The 16,415-nt window shown below is 41.1% G+C and overlaps 1 protein-coding gene across 1 annotated transcript; it reads left to right on the top strand.

Moving 5' to 3' along the window:
* The first annotated feature begins 326 nt into the window (after window positions 1-326).
* Window positions 327-4,902, top strand: LOC109868942 (uncharacterized). The gene is made up of 9 exons (XM_020458750.2): window positions 327-1,487; window positions 1,806-1,838; window positions 2,111-2,395; window positions 2,560-2,664; window positions 2,874-2,892; window positions 3,004-3,035; window positions 3,145-3,249; window positions 3,550-3,590; window positions 3,735-4,902. Exons 1-9 carry the CDS (start codon window positions 1,430-1,432, stop codon window positions 3,822-3,824), a joined length of 768 nt encoding a protein of 255 aa, XP_020314339.2. The 5' UTR covers window positions 327-1,429; the 3' UTR covers window positions 3,825-4,902.
* Window positions 4,903-16,415: the final 11,513 nt, after the last annotated feature.

Raw genomic sequence — 16,415 nt, 5'->3', positions numbered from 1 at the left:
AACTCAGTCACACAGCACATAATGACTTACATTCCACAGGCTGATCATGTAATTGTTTTATATACAGTACCATGAATGCACATTTGTACAGCATGGTCAACCAACCAGCAGGTTAGTTTTCTTAGGTGACGAGAGGTGGTTATAATACTGTAGGAGAGGTATCATAGCTATGATAGATAGTGAAGTATGCATGTGTTCTCAGTTCTTAATGTGTAGTTTATAACCGGACATACAGTACTATATACATAGAGACCAGACCGCATACAAGTCTGAAAGAAAGTCACCTTTATTGAATGAATATAAACAAGCTGGCCAACACTCAATAGTAATATTCTGATACAGCACATACAATAGCAAACGTCTGGGGCAGTGGAGACAGGCTCCTACAGTAGGTTTTAAAACACAATATCCATGCTGAACAGAACATTCTCTCTCTTTCTCTCAGGGGGTTTCCTGCAACAGTGTTCTGATTCTCTCTCACTATTTCTTTATCTCTTACACATGCGCGCACACACACCTACAGTACACACACACACGTATGCATGCGCACACACACACACTTCTCACAGATTTACACTCGTAACACCCCAAAAATATGCCGCCTCTCCCATAACACTGCACAGGTTGTCTACTAGGGGGACACGGAAGGTGAGGAGACACACACCACTCTCAAACACAACATCACACTGTCACGATGCAGAGGCAATTAATGTATGAGAACTGGAGCATCATGGGAAATAAGCCCACGTTCACACAAGTAATCATTCAGCATGCTGGACACACATTTAACTTGTTCCTAAATCTTTACTGTACAGCAGAAAACATTTACTATTACAAATAGTACAGTCCCAAACTGACATATTCAATAAGCCAAACGGATAAAAAAAATTGTAATCAAGAAAAACTTAAATACAAAAAATTTACGCAATTGTTCAGTAAAAAAAGAAAAATCTGGCGTTGGTCACAGTGTTTTGTTTCATCCAAAGGTTTGCATTTTCAACATCATACAATAAATCAAATGCAACTTGTACACGACAAAGAAAGTGAATCTGTCTGCCTGTATTAGGCTTCTCATACTCTGAATCAGGTCTTTTACTCCTTCAATTACTATTGGTGATGTCTGTTGGCCTTCAACTCCTGGGTCGTGTTCATTAGGCACCAAACAGAAGAAAAATGGACTGAAACGGGGAAGAAATGCTCATTCACATTTTCCGTTGCAAATTGCTACAGAAAACAAAAATAATGACTGATCAATTATTCTGAACTTTCCTCTGCAACATTTGCCTCACTTTCCGTATGAGACTAGTTTCTGATATCTGTGGTTTTCCTGTGAACACGCTCCACATCTACTTCTCTATTCAAACAACCCTCTCTGACACAGTCACCATCTTCTGTGAAGTCAGACTAACAGTCTGTAGATGTGTGATAAATGGCGTTGTTCATCCCTGATATGGCTGGTCATCTGTTTCTGGTCATCCTCCTTTTCGGTGAGTTATTCCTCCATTCCAAGTTCCATCATCTGTTAGTTCTTCAGGATTCTCTATCCTCTTTTAATATTTTACTTCAGGAACTCTTTATATATTTCTGAATATCATGCCTGTAATAATTGTGTCTTATTCCATTGATCATCGTATTGATGTATTTTTCTCTATCATTATATTTTGTTCAGATCAGATCATAACGTGCCCATGGATCCATTGTTGTATATGACACTTTACCAACTTGTGCAAAGTGTTCCTGTCTCACATGTTTATTTATTATTTATAATTGCACATCCTGATATAGACCTATTTTGTTATTTCCAGACACCTTCCAATATATCGAAGCCCAAGGTCATTGTGAGTGTTTAAAACTAGATTTATTTACTTACATTTTTTTTGTTGGTCTAACTATTTTTACTAAATAATTGCACAATCAATCACTCAAAGTTATCGTGTTAACCTGAACTACATAATTGTAGATACACTTATCATCTAATAGACAAAAAAAGTGACTTAATTGTTTTTCTTTTTCAAACGTATATCAAGTGGTACAATATCTTTGAGTACTTAAACATTGAAAATTAATTTATAATTAAATGAAAAGTGACATCATCCCTCTGACTTCACAGACCTTCCTCCTCCCAGTCTGACAGTGCGGCCTGCAGTCATCAAAGAGAGAGACTCAGTTCAGCTGAGTTGTGAGACTCCATCTTTACGTGTGTCTCACTGTTACTTCAACATAAAAGGGAGGAAGAATCTTCCAGACTCATCCTGTACTCAGACACTCACAGGAACAGAGCTGCTCAAGAGGGCAGATCAAACGTTTCCAGATGTGGTCAAAGTGAAGTGTTACTATGATGTAGCGAGGTCTCGCACATCTCCTTTAAGTAAACCTGTCTCAGTCACTGTTCAGGGTAAGTAGGTGGTTCATAAAATTATACACTTATAATACAGTATAATACACAATAATATAATAGTATAATATAGTAAATCTATAGAATGAAACACCATAATACATAGTTAAACCATATGTATTATGCTGATCCCTGAAAATGAGATCGATATTGTTGTATTTCAGAAAGCGAAACAGCTGTGCAATATTGGCAGGGAGCAGTGAGTGTGGCTTCTGGAGTGGCCGTGTTCCTGATGGGATTGACAGCTGTCTATCTCTGCAGGAGGACCAGTGAGTACTTCTGATTCTGCATAACAAATAGTTTGCAAAATTTTCCTTTTTCATATTCATGTAATTGCCTTTGACATGGGTTAATCTTTCAACTCCTTTTCGTGATATTGTATAGGGTAGGCTACAGTATAGCTGTCAACTCATTTTGGTCATATTGTTCAGGGTAGGATATATTGAATATAATTAATCTAGCCTAATCTGTTTTTCAGGGAAAACCAATTCTCAGAGGTAAGAATTCTCCTTGTGAATATGATGCAGATTGTATCAACCTTTATTTCTGTATTGTCCATGATGAGATGTTCTTACCACAACCTTCTTATATACTTTTATGTTGTACAGACCTACAGCCAGACAGGATGATCACAGACAATGTATGTTCCAAACAAAATACATCAAACATACACACACTACTAACACAACTACACACATACATGTACAAACACATATTCCAATTACATTTTCATTTATTTTCTGTTGTAGGTGATTTGGTGATGGGAGCAGTGAGCTGTGCATGCATGTTGGATTCAAGGGATGCTGGGATCAATTCTCCCATCACCACTGTACCGTCCACATTCTTGCCCTCAGGTTAGTTTGTAACAGAATGTCTTCTGTCCCTGTCTTCCCCACCTGGGACATACATGTCGGACCTTCAGCACAATTATACTTTGTCACTCAATGTCACCCGCACTAACTTAAAACATAAAATAAGGTGTTAGTCAGAGCATCTTGAAAGCGTGAGAACAGAGCTGTACGTCTACAGGGTGGTTTGAGTCAGGAGGAGAAGTGCGAAGTGACATTAAACACAGCAAAGTAACACGGACACGGACACGCACACACACACAAAAACACACAAACTCTAACTCAGGCTCCCTCTGTGTTGTACAGGCCCTGTTGAAGAAAATGGAATGTCACCCGAAAACGACAATGTAAGTTAAGAATCACCCACTGTGTTTGGTGACTGTGATCGACTCTCAGTTTCAGACTGATGTTTAATCTATTTAGAATACATTACATTTACAGTACTGTGCATTCAAAGGACTGAAGTTAAACTGTCTGTTTCCTTTCTCTAGTCTGATACGTACCACGTATACAGCTCAATCCCTGACAGACCAGCAACCTCAGCCCAGCCGGATGGGTTGTACAGTCTGCAGACACACTGACACTACACCACTGGCTTTGTGTAGCTATGTCTCAAACATCTCACACAAATACCCTCTTTCTCACATGATGTCCTTTATTATCACTCATCAAGTTACTGTAAATAAGTCTCTTAGCAGGTAATATATATTTTACATATGGACACCTGGCTTATGTTACATGCCTGTCCATAATATCTGTTACTGTGTTAGTATTTTATTTTGGAGTATTGGAGGAGTTTGGAGCATAATTTTATATTTTCCTCCTAGTAAATGCTGTATTTATGTATATTCTGTGTGATTCCTCCTTCTAATATTTCTTAAATAAAATGTGTTCGGAGTCAAAATCGATAAATACAGACAATTTAAAATCACACTATCATCAGTTAATCTATTGCATTATGAGGCTATATAGTGTTTGTTTACATTTAATTTGTAAATGTAAAACAAGCTGATATTTTGGGGGTTTTGATTGGGAACGACACTTTAACTAAGCTGCTGAGGTCATGAGGCATTTAGAAGTTATATTCTTGATGAATCAATGGGTAGATATAATTAATTTATTGGCCCATAAATGGGCCAAGGTTTGCTATGTCTGTCAGGAGGAGATCTGTCTGGGAGGAGATCCCTCAGGAGACCATCAGCCGCCTCATCAGGAGCATGCCCAGGCATTGTAGGGAGGTCATACAGGCACGTGGAGGCCACACACACTACTGAGCCTCATTTTGACTTGTTTTAAGGACATTACATCAAAGTTGGATCAGCCTGTAGTGTGGTTTTCTACTTTAATTTTGAGTGTGACTCCAAATCCAGACCTCCATGGGTTGATACATTTGATTTCCATTGATCATTTTTGTGTGATTTTGTTGTCAGCACATTCAACTATGTAAAAAAAAGTATTTAATAAGAATATTTCATTCATTCAGATCTAGGATGTGTCATTTTAGTGTTCCCTTTATTTTGTTGAGCAGTGTATAAAATAATTTCACCTGATTGAGCTAATTATGTAAATGTAATTAAACTAGAGATTCGGGCACCACAAAAGAATATTTATAGAGCTGTTATCTTCCAAATAAACTCTTAAAAACGTAGTAATATTTTACATCAATATCAATCGTCTTAATTCTGTCTCATCTGAAAGTTGTAAATTCTTTAATCTGCACGAAACCTGGCTAACAAGTTGAATCAGCAATACAAAATTGGGTTTAATTATTTATTTACTAAATACCTAACTAATCACACAGAATCACACATACACACAATTAATCATAACTTGATTACAAATTGCGTCATAAAGGAAAACGTCCCTAGCGGGCGGAACAGATATGACAGCTTGTTACACAAAGGAAAAGGGGCTGGGTTGAGTGAAAGAGCGGGAAGACAGGAACAATGGCGAAGCTGTGCTTTCGTAAATACAGAATCTTATGCATTCTAAATGACCTCCCATTTGGAAAAGGAAAATGCAATAAATATTTACTCTGAGCTGCGCTTCAGCAGGTTGGTTGTAGATGGAAGGCCGTGTTGCCCAACCGAGTCCTTTGAAGAATGTCTCTGCTGGTAAATTGAATACGTTGTAGTAACGTTGTTGTGTGGTAGACGGGATACTCTGTCTGTTCCTTCCTAACGTGCATTTGTAGCTGCTGTTGCTAACTCAACAGCTAGGAGGTATCACTTCTGTAGTGATTAAGAGTTCAAAGTTCATACCATTCGCAACCAAAGCTCACGCTGATGTTGGCTTCGTTCTGTAGTTATTATCTGAACCATTCTGACATAGGACCATCGTCCTCACATCCTCGGAACAGATAGTTCTGTTGTCGTCAAGGGCTTATATAGGAAGGGAGAAAAGGGGTGTGTTTCATAACCTCTCTCTTCACGTGGGCGGGCCACTGAGTGAGCAGAGCCCTGTCTTATGAAAACCCACATCTCACATTTTAGAAGCTAAAATCACATTTAATCCCATCACAAATAATTTCATATTCAAACATTTAAATTGAACAATTCCATGTGAATCCGGTAACTCTGATTTTTAGACTTCCACTGTAGAGTTTATGCAATCTTATCATAGATGAGAATGTCTCAGATGACATCCGAACTGACATCATATTCATTAAGTACCACCGCATAGGTTCAATTGTTCGGAATGCCAGAATATAGTTCATTTCCCCCCACCTACGGATGTTCCCAGAATCTCTATGTTAACCAAGGATTTTGAAAATGTAACGTCAGTAGGGTAAAGAGAGGAAAAAGGGGGGAAGAGGTATTTATGACTGTCATAAACCTACCCCCCCAGGCCAACGTCATGACACCAGTGTGATATAGATCTCCCTTGGTGTGTACCACATGAGTAGCATCAGCCAATATAGTAATTAATTACATCACAACAATATTAATTTCTTATTTGTCAGTATGAACAGTTAAATGTTTATATTGCCTTATAATTAGAGAAAAAGTTTAATGTGTCACTTGTACATCTTCTTATAGAAGTCAGCTGTTGAGTCAGCTATTATTGACAGAACAGATCTGGAAAAAATTAACCCAAGATTCCAAACTGTGGTTCTGTAGACTAATTGTAACTGTGTCACGTTCGTTGTACAAACAAGTGGACCAAGGCGCAGCGTGAGTAGAGTTCCACATTTTATTAATTGTGAAACTTCCAAAGACAGAACGAACGTAGGCACTAAAAAAAACAATATCCCACAACGCAGGTGGGAAAAGGGACACACTATGTATGATCCCCAATTAGAGGCAACGGATATTCAGCATCCTCCATTTGGGAACCATACTCACACACAAACATAGATCTATAATAACTAGTAACCCCCCACCTAGTCACGCTCTGACCTATTACACTATAGAGAACCCCAAGGGCTCTATGGTCAGGGCGTGACAGTACCCCCCCCCCCCCCCCCCCCCCCCCCCCAATATAAAGTGCAGACTCCGACCGCAAAACCTAAAACTAGATGGGAAGGGTTAGGGTGGGCAACTAGCGTCGGTGGTGGCTCCGGTGCGGTACGTAGCACCTGCTCAGACCGTGGATTGGGCCATGAAGCCGGGCTGAGCGCCGTGCCTGAACTGGGCACCGGCGCAAAGGAAGGCTCCGGCCATGGAGCAGGACTGGACGCCGTGCCTGAATTGGGCACCGGCGCAGATGAAGGCTCCGACCATGGAGCAGGACTGAACGCCGTGCCTGAACTGGGCACCGGGGCAGAGGAAGGCTCCGTCCATTGAGCAGGACTGGACGCCATGCCTGGACTGGGCACCGGCGCAGGAAGCTCCGGGCCATGGACCGTCACTAGAAGCTCCGGGCTCTGGACTGTGAACCGTCGCTGGAGGTTCCGGGCTGTAGACCGTCGCTGGATACTCAGCGCTGGTGACACACTCTTCAGGGCGAGTGCGGGGAGCCGGCACAGGACGTACTGGGCTGGGAAGGCACAATGGAGGCCCAGTGCGTGTAGCCGGCACAGGTTTCACCGGACTGATGACACGCTCTTCAGGGCGAGTGCGGGGAGCCAGCACAGGACGTACCGGGCTGAGGAGGCGCACTGGAGGCCTGGTGCGTGTAGCCGGCACAGGTTTCACCGGACTGATGACATGCTCTTCAGGGCGAGTGCGGGGAGCCGGCACAGGACGTACCGGGCTGGGAAGGCGCACTGGAGGCCTGGTGCGTTTAGCCGGCACAGGTTTCACCGGACTGATGACATGCTCTTCAGGTTGAATGCGCTGCAGAATACACCTAACCAACATCTCTCTCCGATATCTCTCCTCACACTGATCCATTGACTCCCAGACGGTCTCTGGCTCTCTCCTTGGCTCCGCCGACCGCCCCTTGTGCACACCCCCCAAAAATCATCTTAAGGTTGCCCTTGGGCTGTTTGTGGCCGCGGACCCCGGCGTCGTTGCTGTCCTACGCTGTCCATCCACACAGTATTTCCTCCGACAGCCAACTCTCCTTAACCTCCTGGGCACGCTGCTTGGTCCTGCTTTGGTGCGATATTCTGTCACGTTTGTCATAGAAATAAGTGGACCAAGGGGCAGCGTGAGTAGAGTTCCACATTTTATTAATAGTGAAACTTCTAAAGAAACAACAACGATAAAAAGAATGTGCAATAAGTAGCTCACAAAGGCACTAAACAAAACCCCACAATGCAGGTGGGAAAAGGGACACATTAAGTATGATCTCCGGATGTCAGCTGCCTCCATTTGGGAACCATACACACACACCAACATAGACCTACAATAACTAGAAACCACCCCTAGTCACGCTCTGACCTATTACACCATAAAGATCCCTGAGGGCTCTCTATGGTCAGGGTGTGACAAACAGAGTGATCTTTTCAGAAGTCTACAGTCAGTGAGGCAACAGGAGGTGATGAGCTGTGATGACAGAGTGAGCTCAGGACCAAAAACTCTCTCTCCACACTGTGATGGGTACACCTTTCCAAGTGAGTCATTATCAAAACAAATCTATCAGGCGGCAGGTCTTCATGATCTGAGTCACTTTGATTTTAGCATCTTCTTAGTATTAATATACTCATTCTGACCCACAAACTAAATTCCACATTTTAATCCCCGAAATGTTTTTAGATCTGGTGGGAGATCACATCAGTGATACAACTAAACCCTTTCCAACAGGTACTGTAGGCTACACATTTAAAAAAAAAAAATTTAACCTCTTGCGACGAGCAATCCCGTATCCGGGAGCGTAATCATAGCCTCAAAAGCATTAGCATAACGCAGCGGACATAAATACCCCTAGAAACTTTTCCTATTCATGAAAATCGCAAATGAAATGAAATAAATATATTCAAACACAAGCTTAGCCTTTTGTTAAATGTACTTTATGGCACTGCTGCTTTTTTTATAGCAGAGCTCGTTATAACAGTAAGAAATGCCCTGTTTCTACTTTGCCCCTCAGTAGGTGTATTGGTCCTCTAAGGCAGTCGTTCCCAAACTTTTTATTGTCCCATACCCCTTCAAACATTCAGCCTCCAGCTGCATACCCCCTCTAGCACCAGGGTCAGCACACTCTCATATGTTTTTTTTACCACCATTGTAAGCCTGCCACACACACACATTACACGATACAATTATTAAACATAAGAATGAGTATCAGTTGTCACAAACAGGCTCGTGGAAGTCACAAAGAGTTCTTATAGGACCAGGGCACAAATAATAATAATAATCAATAAATGTTATCTTTATTTAGCCATCTCACATATTAAACCTTATTTGTTCATCAAAAATTGTGAACAACCCACCACAGGGTAATGAGAAGGGCGTGCTTGACAGGATGCACATAACTCTGCAATGTTGGGTTGTATTGGAGAGAGTCTCAGTCTTAAATCTTTTCCCACACACAGTCTGTGCCTGTATTTAGTTTTCATGTTAATGAGGGCCGAGAATCCACTCTCACATAGGAATGTGGTTGCAAAGGGAATCGGTGCCTTAACCTCTTGCGACGAGCAAACCCGTATCCGGGAGCATAATCATAGCCTCAAATGCATTAGCATAACGCAGTGGACATAAATACCCCTAGAAACTTTTCCTATTCATGAAAATCGCAAATGAAATGAAATAAATATATTCAAACACAAGCTTAGCCTTTTGTTAACAACACTCTCATCTCAGATTTTCAAAATATGTGTTACAGCCAACGCTAGACAAGCATTTGTGTAAGTTTATCATGGCATAATGCTATGCTAGGCTCTGCTGGCAGCAGGCAACATTTTCACAAAAATAAGAAAAGCAACCAAATTAAATAATTTACCTTTGAAGAACTTCAGATGCTTTCACTCATGAGACTCCCAGTTAGATAGCAAATGTTCATTTTTTCCAAAAATATTCTTTTTGTAGGCGAAATAGCTCCTGTTTCTTCATCATGCTTGGCTGAGAAATCGACTGGAAACTATAACGCCAAACTTTTTTCAAAATTTGCTCCATAATATTGACAGAAATACGGCAAACGTTGTTTAGGATCCATCCTCAAGGTGTTTTTAACATATATATTCGATAATATATCCGTCGAGGCAATTGGTTTCTCATAAGAAGCGATTGGAAAAATGGCTACCTCAGTATTTTACGTGAGATTTTCTGCGGGAGACACCATGTGACCACATGCTATATGTGGTCCCTTACAGCCATTCTTCAATGGAAATGCCTAAAAAGACATCACAATGCTCTAGACACCTTGGGGAATGCGTGGAAAACGTAAGCTCATTCGTAGCTCATTCACAGCCATATAAGGAGTCATTGGTATGAGGCGGTTTTAAAAAATGCGGCACTTCCTGGTTGGATTTTTATCTGGGTTTCGCCTGTAACATCCGTTCTGTGGCACTCACAGACAATATCTTTGCAGTTTTGGAAACCTCAGTGTTTTCTTTCCAAAGCTGTCAATTATATGCGTAGTCGAGCATCTTTTTGTGACAAAATATCTTCTTTAAAACAGGAATGTTTTTCATCCAAAATGTTTAATAGCGCCCCCTAATGCATAGCTTTAACAGCGCAATTTGTCAAGGCAGGATACTCTGAGCGGATCTGATTAAATTCAATTTTCACAGAACAGCTTGTTGAAATTTCGATGAGGCTCTCTTGTTCAGATATCGGTAAGTAGACTGGAGGCACTATTCCCAATATAAGTGAACCCCAACTAAACAAGTCTAATCAGGCGAGAAAAAATCCATACATTTATTGTGGGAGCAAAAGGTACATATAGGGACAAACATAATACTATTGAGCAAAGAAAGGTGTACATTAGACCACAAGAGGAAGAGGACAAACTTAGAGTGCATTTGCCATTCTGGTAAAAACAGGAAACCAAGAAATAACAGACGTAATGGCCAAAGCCATAAAATGCATAAATGTTTAGGGTAAAATGCATTGTCTATTGTATAGGACAGTAAACCAAAGTAAGGCCATGAGAGCATAGGACAGCTGGACATACCAAGGTCAGAGGGACACACAAAGGAGGGGGTCAGCCAAATGACCAACGGATTGACTATAGACATAGGACATATATTTTTAGGACAGGAAGAGAAGAGACACAGTCTACTAGTCCTAATAAGGACTGACAGACCAAAGAACACACCAAGCTAAACATAAGGGGCCCATAGGATAAGATGCGCATGTATTATTTTTGAGACATGAAGAGGTCCTGCCACCATTATAACTTAACTGAAGCAGATATGGGCGTTATTGGGCGTGAACAAGCAGGAAGCACAGATTGAAAGATAATGGTGGCAGATGGACTGAGGGAAGTAACTTCATTTGCATGTGGGATGGACTCATATGTTAATTGTGTATAAATACAGAGCCAGTGCTCTGGAAAAGTGTGTGTTCCGCGAACCATCTAGGCTTCTGATATGTTTGTATTAAAAGCCTATATTGAATTCACAAGTTCTTGTAATTGTTATATTTTGTAACGATCCTCCACGACATAACTTGGCGAGCTTGCCAGGAGAGACAGGGACCACGGAGTGACGTTCCGGGCTGATGACGGTTTCTTTGGACAATCTTGCAAACAATGGCGGCCGCCTAACTATAAAAAGGTAAGCATGTTCTTACATAGTTAAAATGTTTGTATAGATTTCTTCACAGATCCTGTCTCAGCAAGAGGGGCGTCACGTAGGTTTCTCTTTAAATTTCCTAAAAATCCAGTAAAAGCTAAAGAACTTTTGAATTCAATGAATTGCATGCATGTGTGAATTTGGGGTTGTTTTAAATGTAAATGTATGTGCGCCTGTGTAGGGACTAAGTGAATATGGGTTGTGAACCTTGCTGGAGTCAGGCGTTTAGCGGAGGGGGCTTGCACTTGTTCTGGTTGGACCGTTCGAACGGACCCACGTCTGGGTTGATTGGGGGAGTTGTTCCATCTGATTTTGCTTGGCCGGGCTCGACTGTCTCAGGATCTGTTTTGGGATGTGCCTAAACACGGCCCAATCAACCTGAGCGGGCGACTTGTGTCGAGTGTGAATGATTCGGACTGCCACTCTCGTTGGGCCATTCATTTGGGGACCTTGTGTGAGCTGACTAGTATGGCTGTTCGCGCTCTCTGGCTGAGCTGCTTGGCCCGGTGTGGGGCTGTTGCTGTCTGCCCATATGGTCAAAACAAATCAATAAGTAGTTAAAAATCCTGTAATACCACTTCAATAAAGTTAGTAGAAGGACTGAATGGACAGGTTACTTATGAATACAGCTCTAAAAGAATAGAGATCTGCATAAATAAGTAGTTAGAAAAATCCACGAATACCGCCCTTTAAAAGAGATTAGAAAAGGGGTCTGCTTGGGTGGTGTATTCACGGTTACCGCCTCTAGAAAAGAAAGAGGGACTGCCCGGGTGAATAGATAGGGAGCGGAAGAACTCTGACCCGATTTGGCTGGGTTCAACTGCAAAATACATCCTATGGAATGTTTCTGGCTTATGTTGAGGAAGTGAACTAAGTTTAGAAACTATAGATCGTTTTAGGTCAAATGAAGGGTGTGTGTGAACAAATGTGAATAAAGAAACTGAATGAATGGAAATAAAACACATGAATGAGAATTCTCTGTGGTGAAAGGAAGAAGAACAGGTTGTGTGTGTGGTGTGCCATAGGTCCAGAGGAGGGACGGCGGAGTCTTTCTGTGACAAGCAGGGTAATAAGGTTAAAGCGAGGCACTCTTAACTATCGCTACACAAAGGGAATGAAATCGATAAACATTGGGCAAAAGAAGGTAAAAATAAGGATAAAACATTGTGGTGATAATGTGTTAAACGACCATTGTAAAAAATACAATAGGTGTTAAAAAGAGGTATTAAACAGGGCACAGATAGTATATAATGGGTGCGAAGTAGGAAGAAAGAATATACAGATAAGCAAAAATTATACTACATGGTTAAAATAAATCTAGGCTGTCTAGAATAATTAGTGACAAAAATACATGTAAAACACTGCGATAGAAGTCTAGAACACATATAAATGATATCACAAGCACTGTAACGATAGAGAGAGATTGAGAAAGAAAAATAGGAGAAGAGAGAATATAGTAAGTAAATAAATAAAGAGATAAGAAAGTGTAGATATTATAAATAGCTCAATTAGAAGGAAAAAGCTATTAAATGGGATTTAATACACTGAGTAAGTAATAGAATAAGCAAACTAATAAAATTAATAGTAATGATATCTGTGAAAGGGAAAACACAGTGACATTTGAGGTACTGTACTCAAATAAGACATTAAGTCATCTGTAGTATTCAGAAATACAGTGCAGACATTATAAAGTAGGCTTTGATAGGATAAATTAAGTGATGTGACTAACAAATTATTATCTGGGAAAGTGGGTAGCTCTACCTTGGAAAATAGTAAATAAAAGGTGTATAATACGATGGGAGTGTTTAGGAAAAATAAATAGTGGCATAGGAAACAAAAGGACTGTTTCTCCCCAGCATTCAGAGATAGCAGAATTTAATAAAGCCATGGAGTCGCTGAAAGAAGTGCACCTTAATTCTACCGAATTCGGATTAAATATGAAAGAGCAAACTGGATAATGTAGGACAACATTACCCGGTAAACAAGATAAATAAAATAAACAATTCAGGGAGACAATTAGGAATTGGAACAATCACATAAAACCATAATAAGAAACTCAATTTACAAGCGTTCTGATGTCAACATTTTATCATCAGAAAATACATTATGATGGGGGACAGATATGACTCTGCTCGCCCTCGCAGACATGCAAGTGGTTAGCAGAGCTATAGAAAATATCTGTTGTAGATGTGGAGCTAACAAGTATGGGAGAAATGAGTGTAAGAGGACACTGGAACTTAGTGCGGTAGCAGGAAATGCCACTATACAAGAGTTTGCATCTTTGTCAAAAGAACAAACAGCTAATCGTTTTGAGGTTAGTAAGAATGGAATTTTCACCTGGCGGTGTATAGTCTCTGATCGATCAATGAATGGTTCATAGAGATTACAGTTTATATATGATGAAATAAGTATTAGATCACGTTTTACCTGACTTCTAGTAGAGTACCGATGGGAGTTACAAATAGTCCCACTTGGAATCTTTCAGTTTCAGTTTTCATTAATATATTCATGCATAACACTGTCAATACTGTTATGTTTTGTCTTTTGCTTTCCAAGTCTTATGTTTAGGAAACCAGAAGGAGAAGGGTTTTCCAGCTTAAACTGGAATGTCAGTTTGTTGTGTGATGAGTGATGGATGTATGGTGTAATAATAGAACAGAGGCTATACGTCTCTAAGTCTGAATGCCTCACAGAAAGAAGGCAGAAACCTGAACCAGGACAATAGGTTCCACGTCTGATGATCCAAGGGGACCAGAAGGACCTCTCCCAGTGATAACAGGAGATCTATTCTATGCTCGAGTGTTCCGGAGGAAGTGGGATCAACCAACAGAAAGAAGGACCCTACGAGGTGGCCGCAGCAACATACACGGCCGTCCAAACGAACGAGAGCAAGACGTGGTACCATCTGAATCACTGCACCCGAGTCCCAACAGAAAGAAGGACACAACCATATAGAGATGAGGACACAGAGGATGCTGATTCACCAGGAGGGAGCCCGGAGGGAGCAGGAACAGTGAAAGCAATCGAGACGCCAGGGAGGAGCCAAGAGAACAGCAGACCAAGTGAAAGTACGACAGGTGCATCGCCTAATGCACCCACAAGAAGACGAAGGAGAGACAACACTGGAGAGAGAACCTGTGAACAACCAGAATCCACTCCTGTGGGGCCAGAGAGTCTAGGGATGGGAGGGAGTAACATGCCTGCTACTCTTGATGACATGCCTGGTGTGGCAGACCTCCCTGACGGAAGCCCTCCACAGAGGGACCCCAAAGTACCACCTACAGAATGGGAACATCTCTTCGTTAAAATTGACACCCTTCCAGATTGGAAGCCAAGTCCGGCCTGAGGAGGGAGCCTCAGGGGAAGAAAGAGGAGGTGAGGCCTCACAAGGAAAAGAAGGAGAGAACCCACAAAGAGGAGGAAAAGTCCCACAAGCTGAAGAAAATGGGTGTTTCCCCACAATTGACTTTTCAGCTCTTGAATGGTCTCCTTAACAGACAATTGAAGTTAGAACGACAGAAGAACAATGACATTCACATAACAGAAGTAACAGTGAACGCTAGTATAGAAACAACAGACAATCAAGATGTAGGGTGGAAACAGGAAGAGAAGAGAGGAACCAGCTGAACAATCTAAAAAGAATGACAGGGTTAGAATCTTAGTTCCACCTCAACTCATAAAAGAAGCAGGAGAACATAAGTCTATCTCAATCATAAGGATCAAACCCTTACCGGAGATTGCACTCTGTGGATGGACACATCACCAAACAAAGGGAGAAGTCGAAAGGATGTGACCTGACATTAATCAAAGAAAAAGACGAGTGGGTGCTCATCATGAACAAGATTGAACCAGTGGAAGGTGAAATTGAACCAGTGGATAGTTGAAATAACAAGAAAAACAGTGATTAAGATTGATCCCACCCCTGCACTTGAACAGGAAGAACCTGTGACAACTAGAACAACAACAACAACAACAATGGTGGCAGCTGCTGTGAAGACCACAGTAGCTACCACTAAGATAACATCAACTGCCCTTACCAAGCAGTCCACTGTACCCACAAAGAAACCTGAAGCATCAGAACCAGGAGGGTTCTTTATTGACATTTGGAACTTTTTGACAAACTCTAATGATATACCTCAAGACAAAAACATTGTTAAAGCGACAGATATCTCAGAATCAGAACCACTCAAGGACACCACAGGAGAAGAAGTAGTGAAGAACGAGTGGCGCGGATGGGCTACGTATACAGCAAAAATAAACATAGGATGGACAATTGTATTTTGTGTAGCAAATCACCTTTGTCTGTGTCACGTTTTATCAAGGTGGGTGGAATCAGGCGCAGAGAGCATGTTTCAGTGATTCAACAGTTTATTCTCCGGTGCACAAAAAACACGGTCAACCCAACACACAGGGTGAATAATCCAACACAGGATCAAAATAGACAGGAGAATAAAACACAAGTACTACACCAAATGACATGAATACAAAAACAATCCCGCACAAAACAAGGGCGGGACAACCTACTACATATAAAGACGTTAATTAAACTAAAATACACACAGGTGAAACTAATAAGACAAAACCAACAGACAAACGAAAAAGGGATCGGTATTGGCTAGTAGGACGGTGACGACGACCGCCGAGCACCGCCCGAATAGGCAGGAGAGCCAACTTCGGCGGAAGTCGTGACAGTCTGATCTTTTGATAGTACCTGAACTTGCATCATTTGAAGAATGTGTTAAATGTAAACTGTTCAATGTATTCAGAGACAATACTACATTCCTTTGTGTAACATAGAATGCAGTTTGGCACTAGGTAACACTAAAAGCAGAAGTGAATGAAAAGAAAATATGTTGGGAGAACATGAATGTGTAACATAAGAACTGAATTGAATGATCCTCATAATGATGGGTTTACTATTGTAAAAAAAAATGTTTCTACAGCTATGGAGATAATGGGATGGATGTGGGAAACACTATAGTTAATTGAATAAACTATTTGGGTGTTAGAAACTGCAGGAGTTAATACATTTGATAAAGTAATGGTTGTGAAA

The sequence above is a fragment of the Oncorhynchus kisutch genome, linkage group LG1, assembly GCF_002021735.2.
Source record: "Oncorhynchus kisutch isolate 150728-3 linkage group LG1, Okis_V2, whole genome shotgun sequence".
In the NCBI taxonomy this organism is placed as follows: Eukaryota; Metazoa; Chordata; class Actinopteri; order Salmoniformes; family Salmonidae; genus Oncorhynchus; species Oncorhynchus kisutch.
This window is presented reverse-complemented; position numbering and strand designations above follow the sequence as displayed.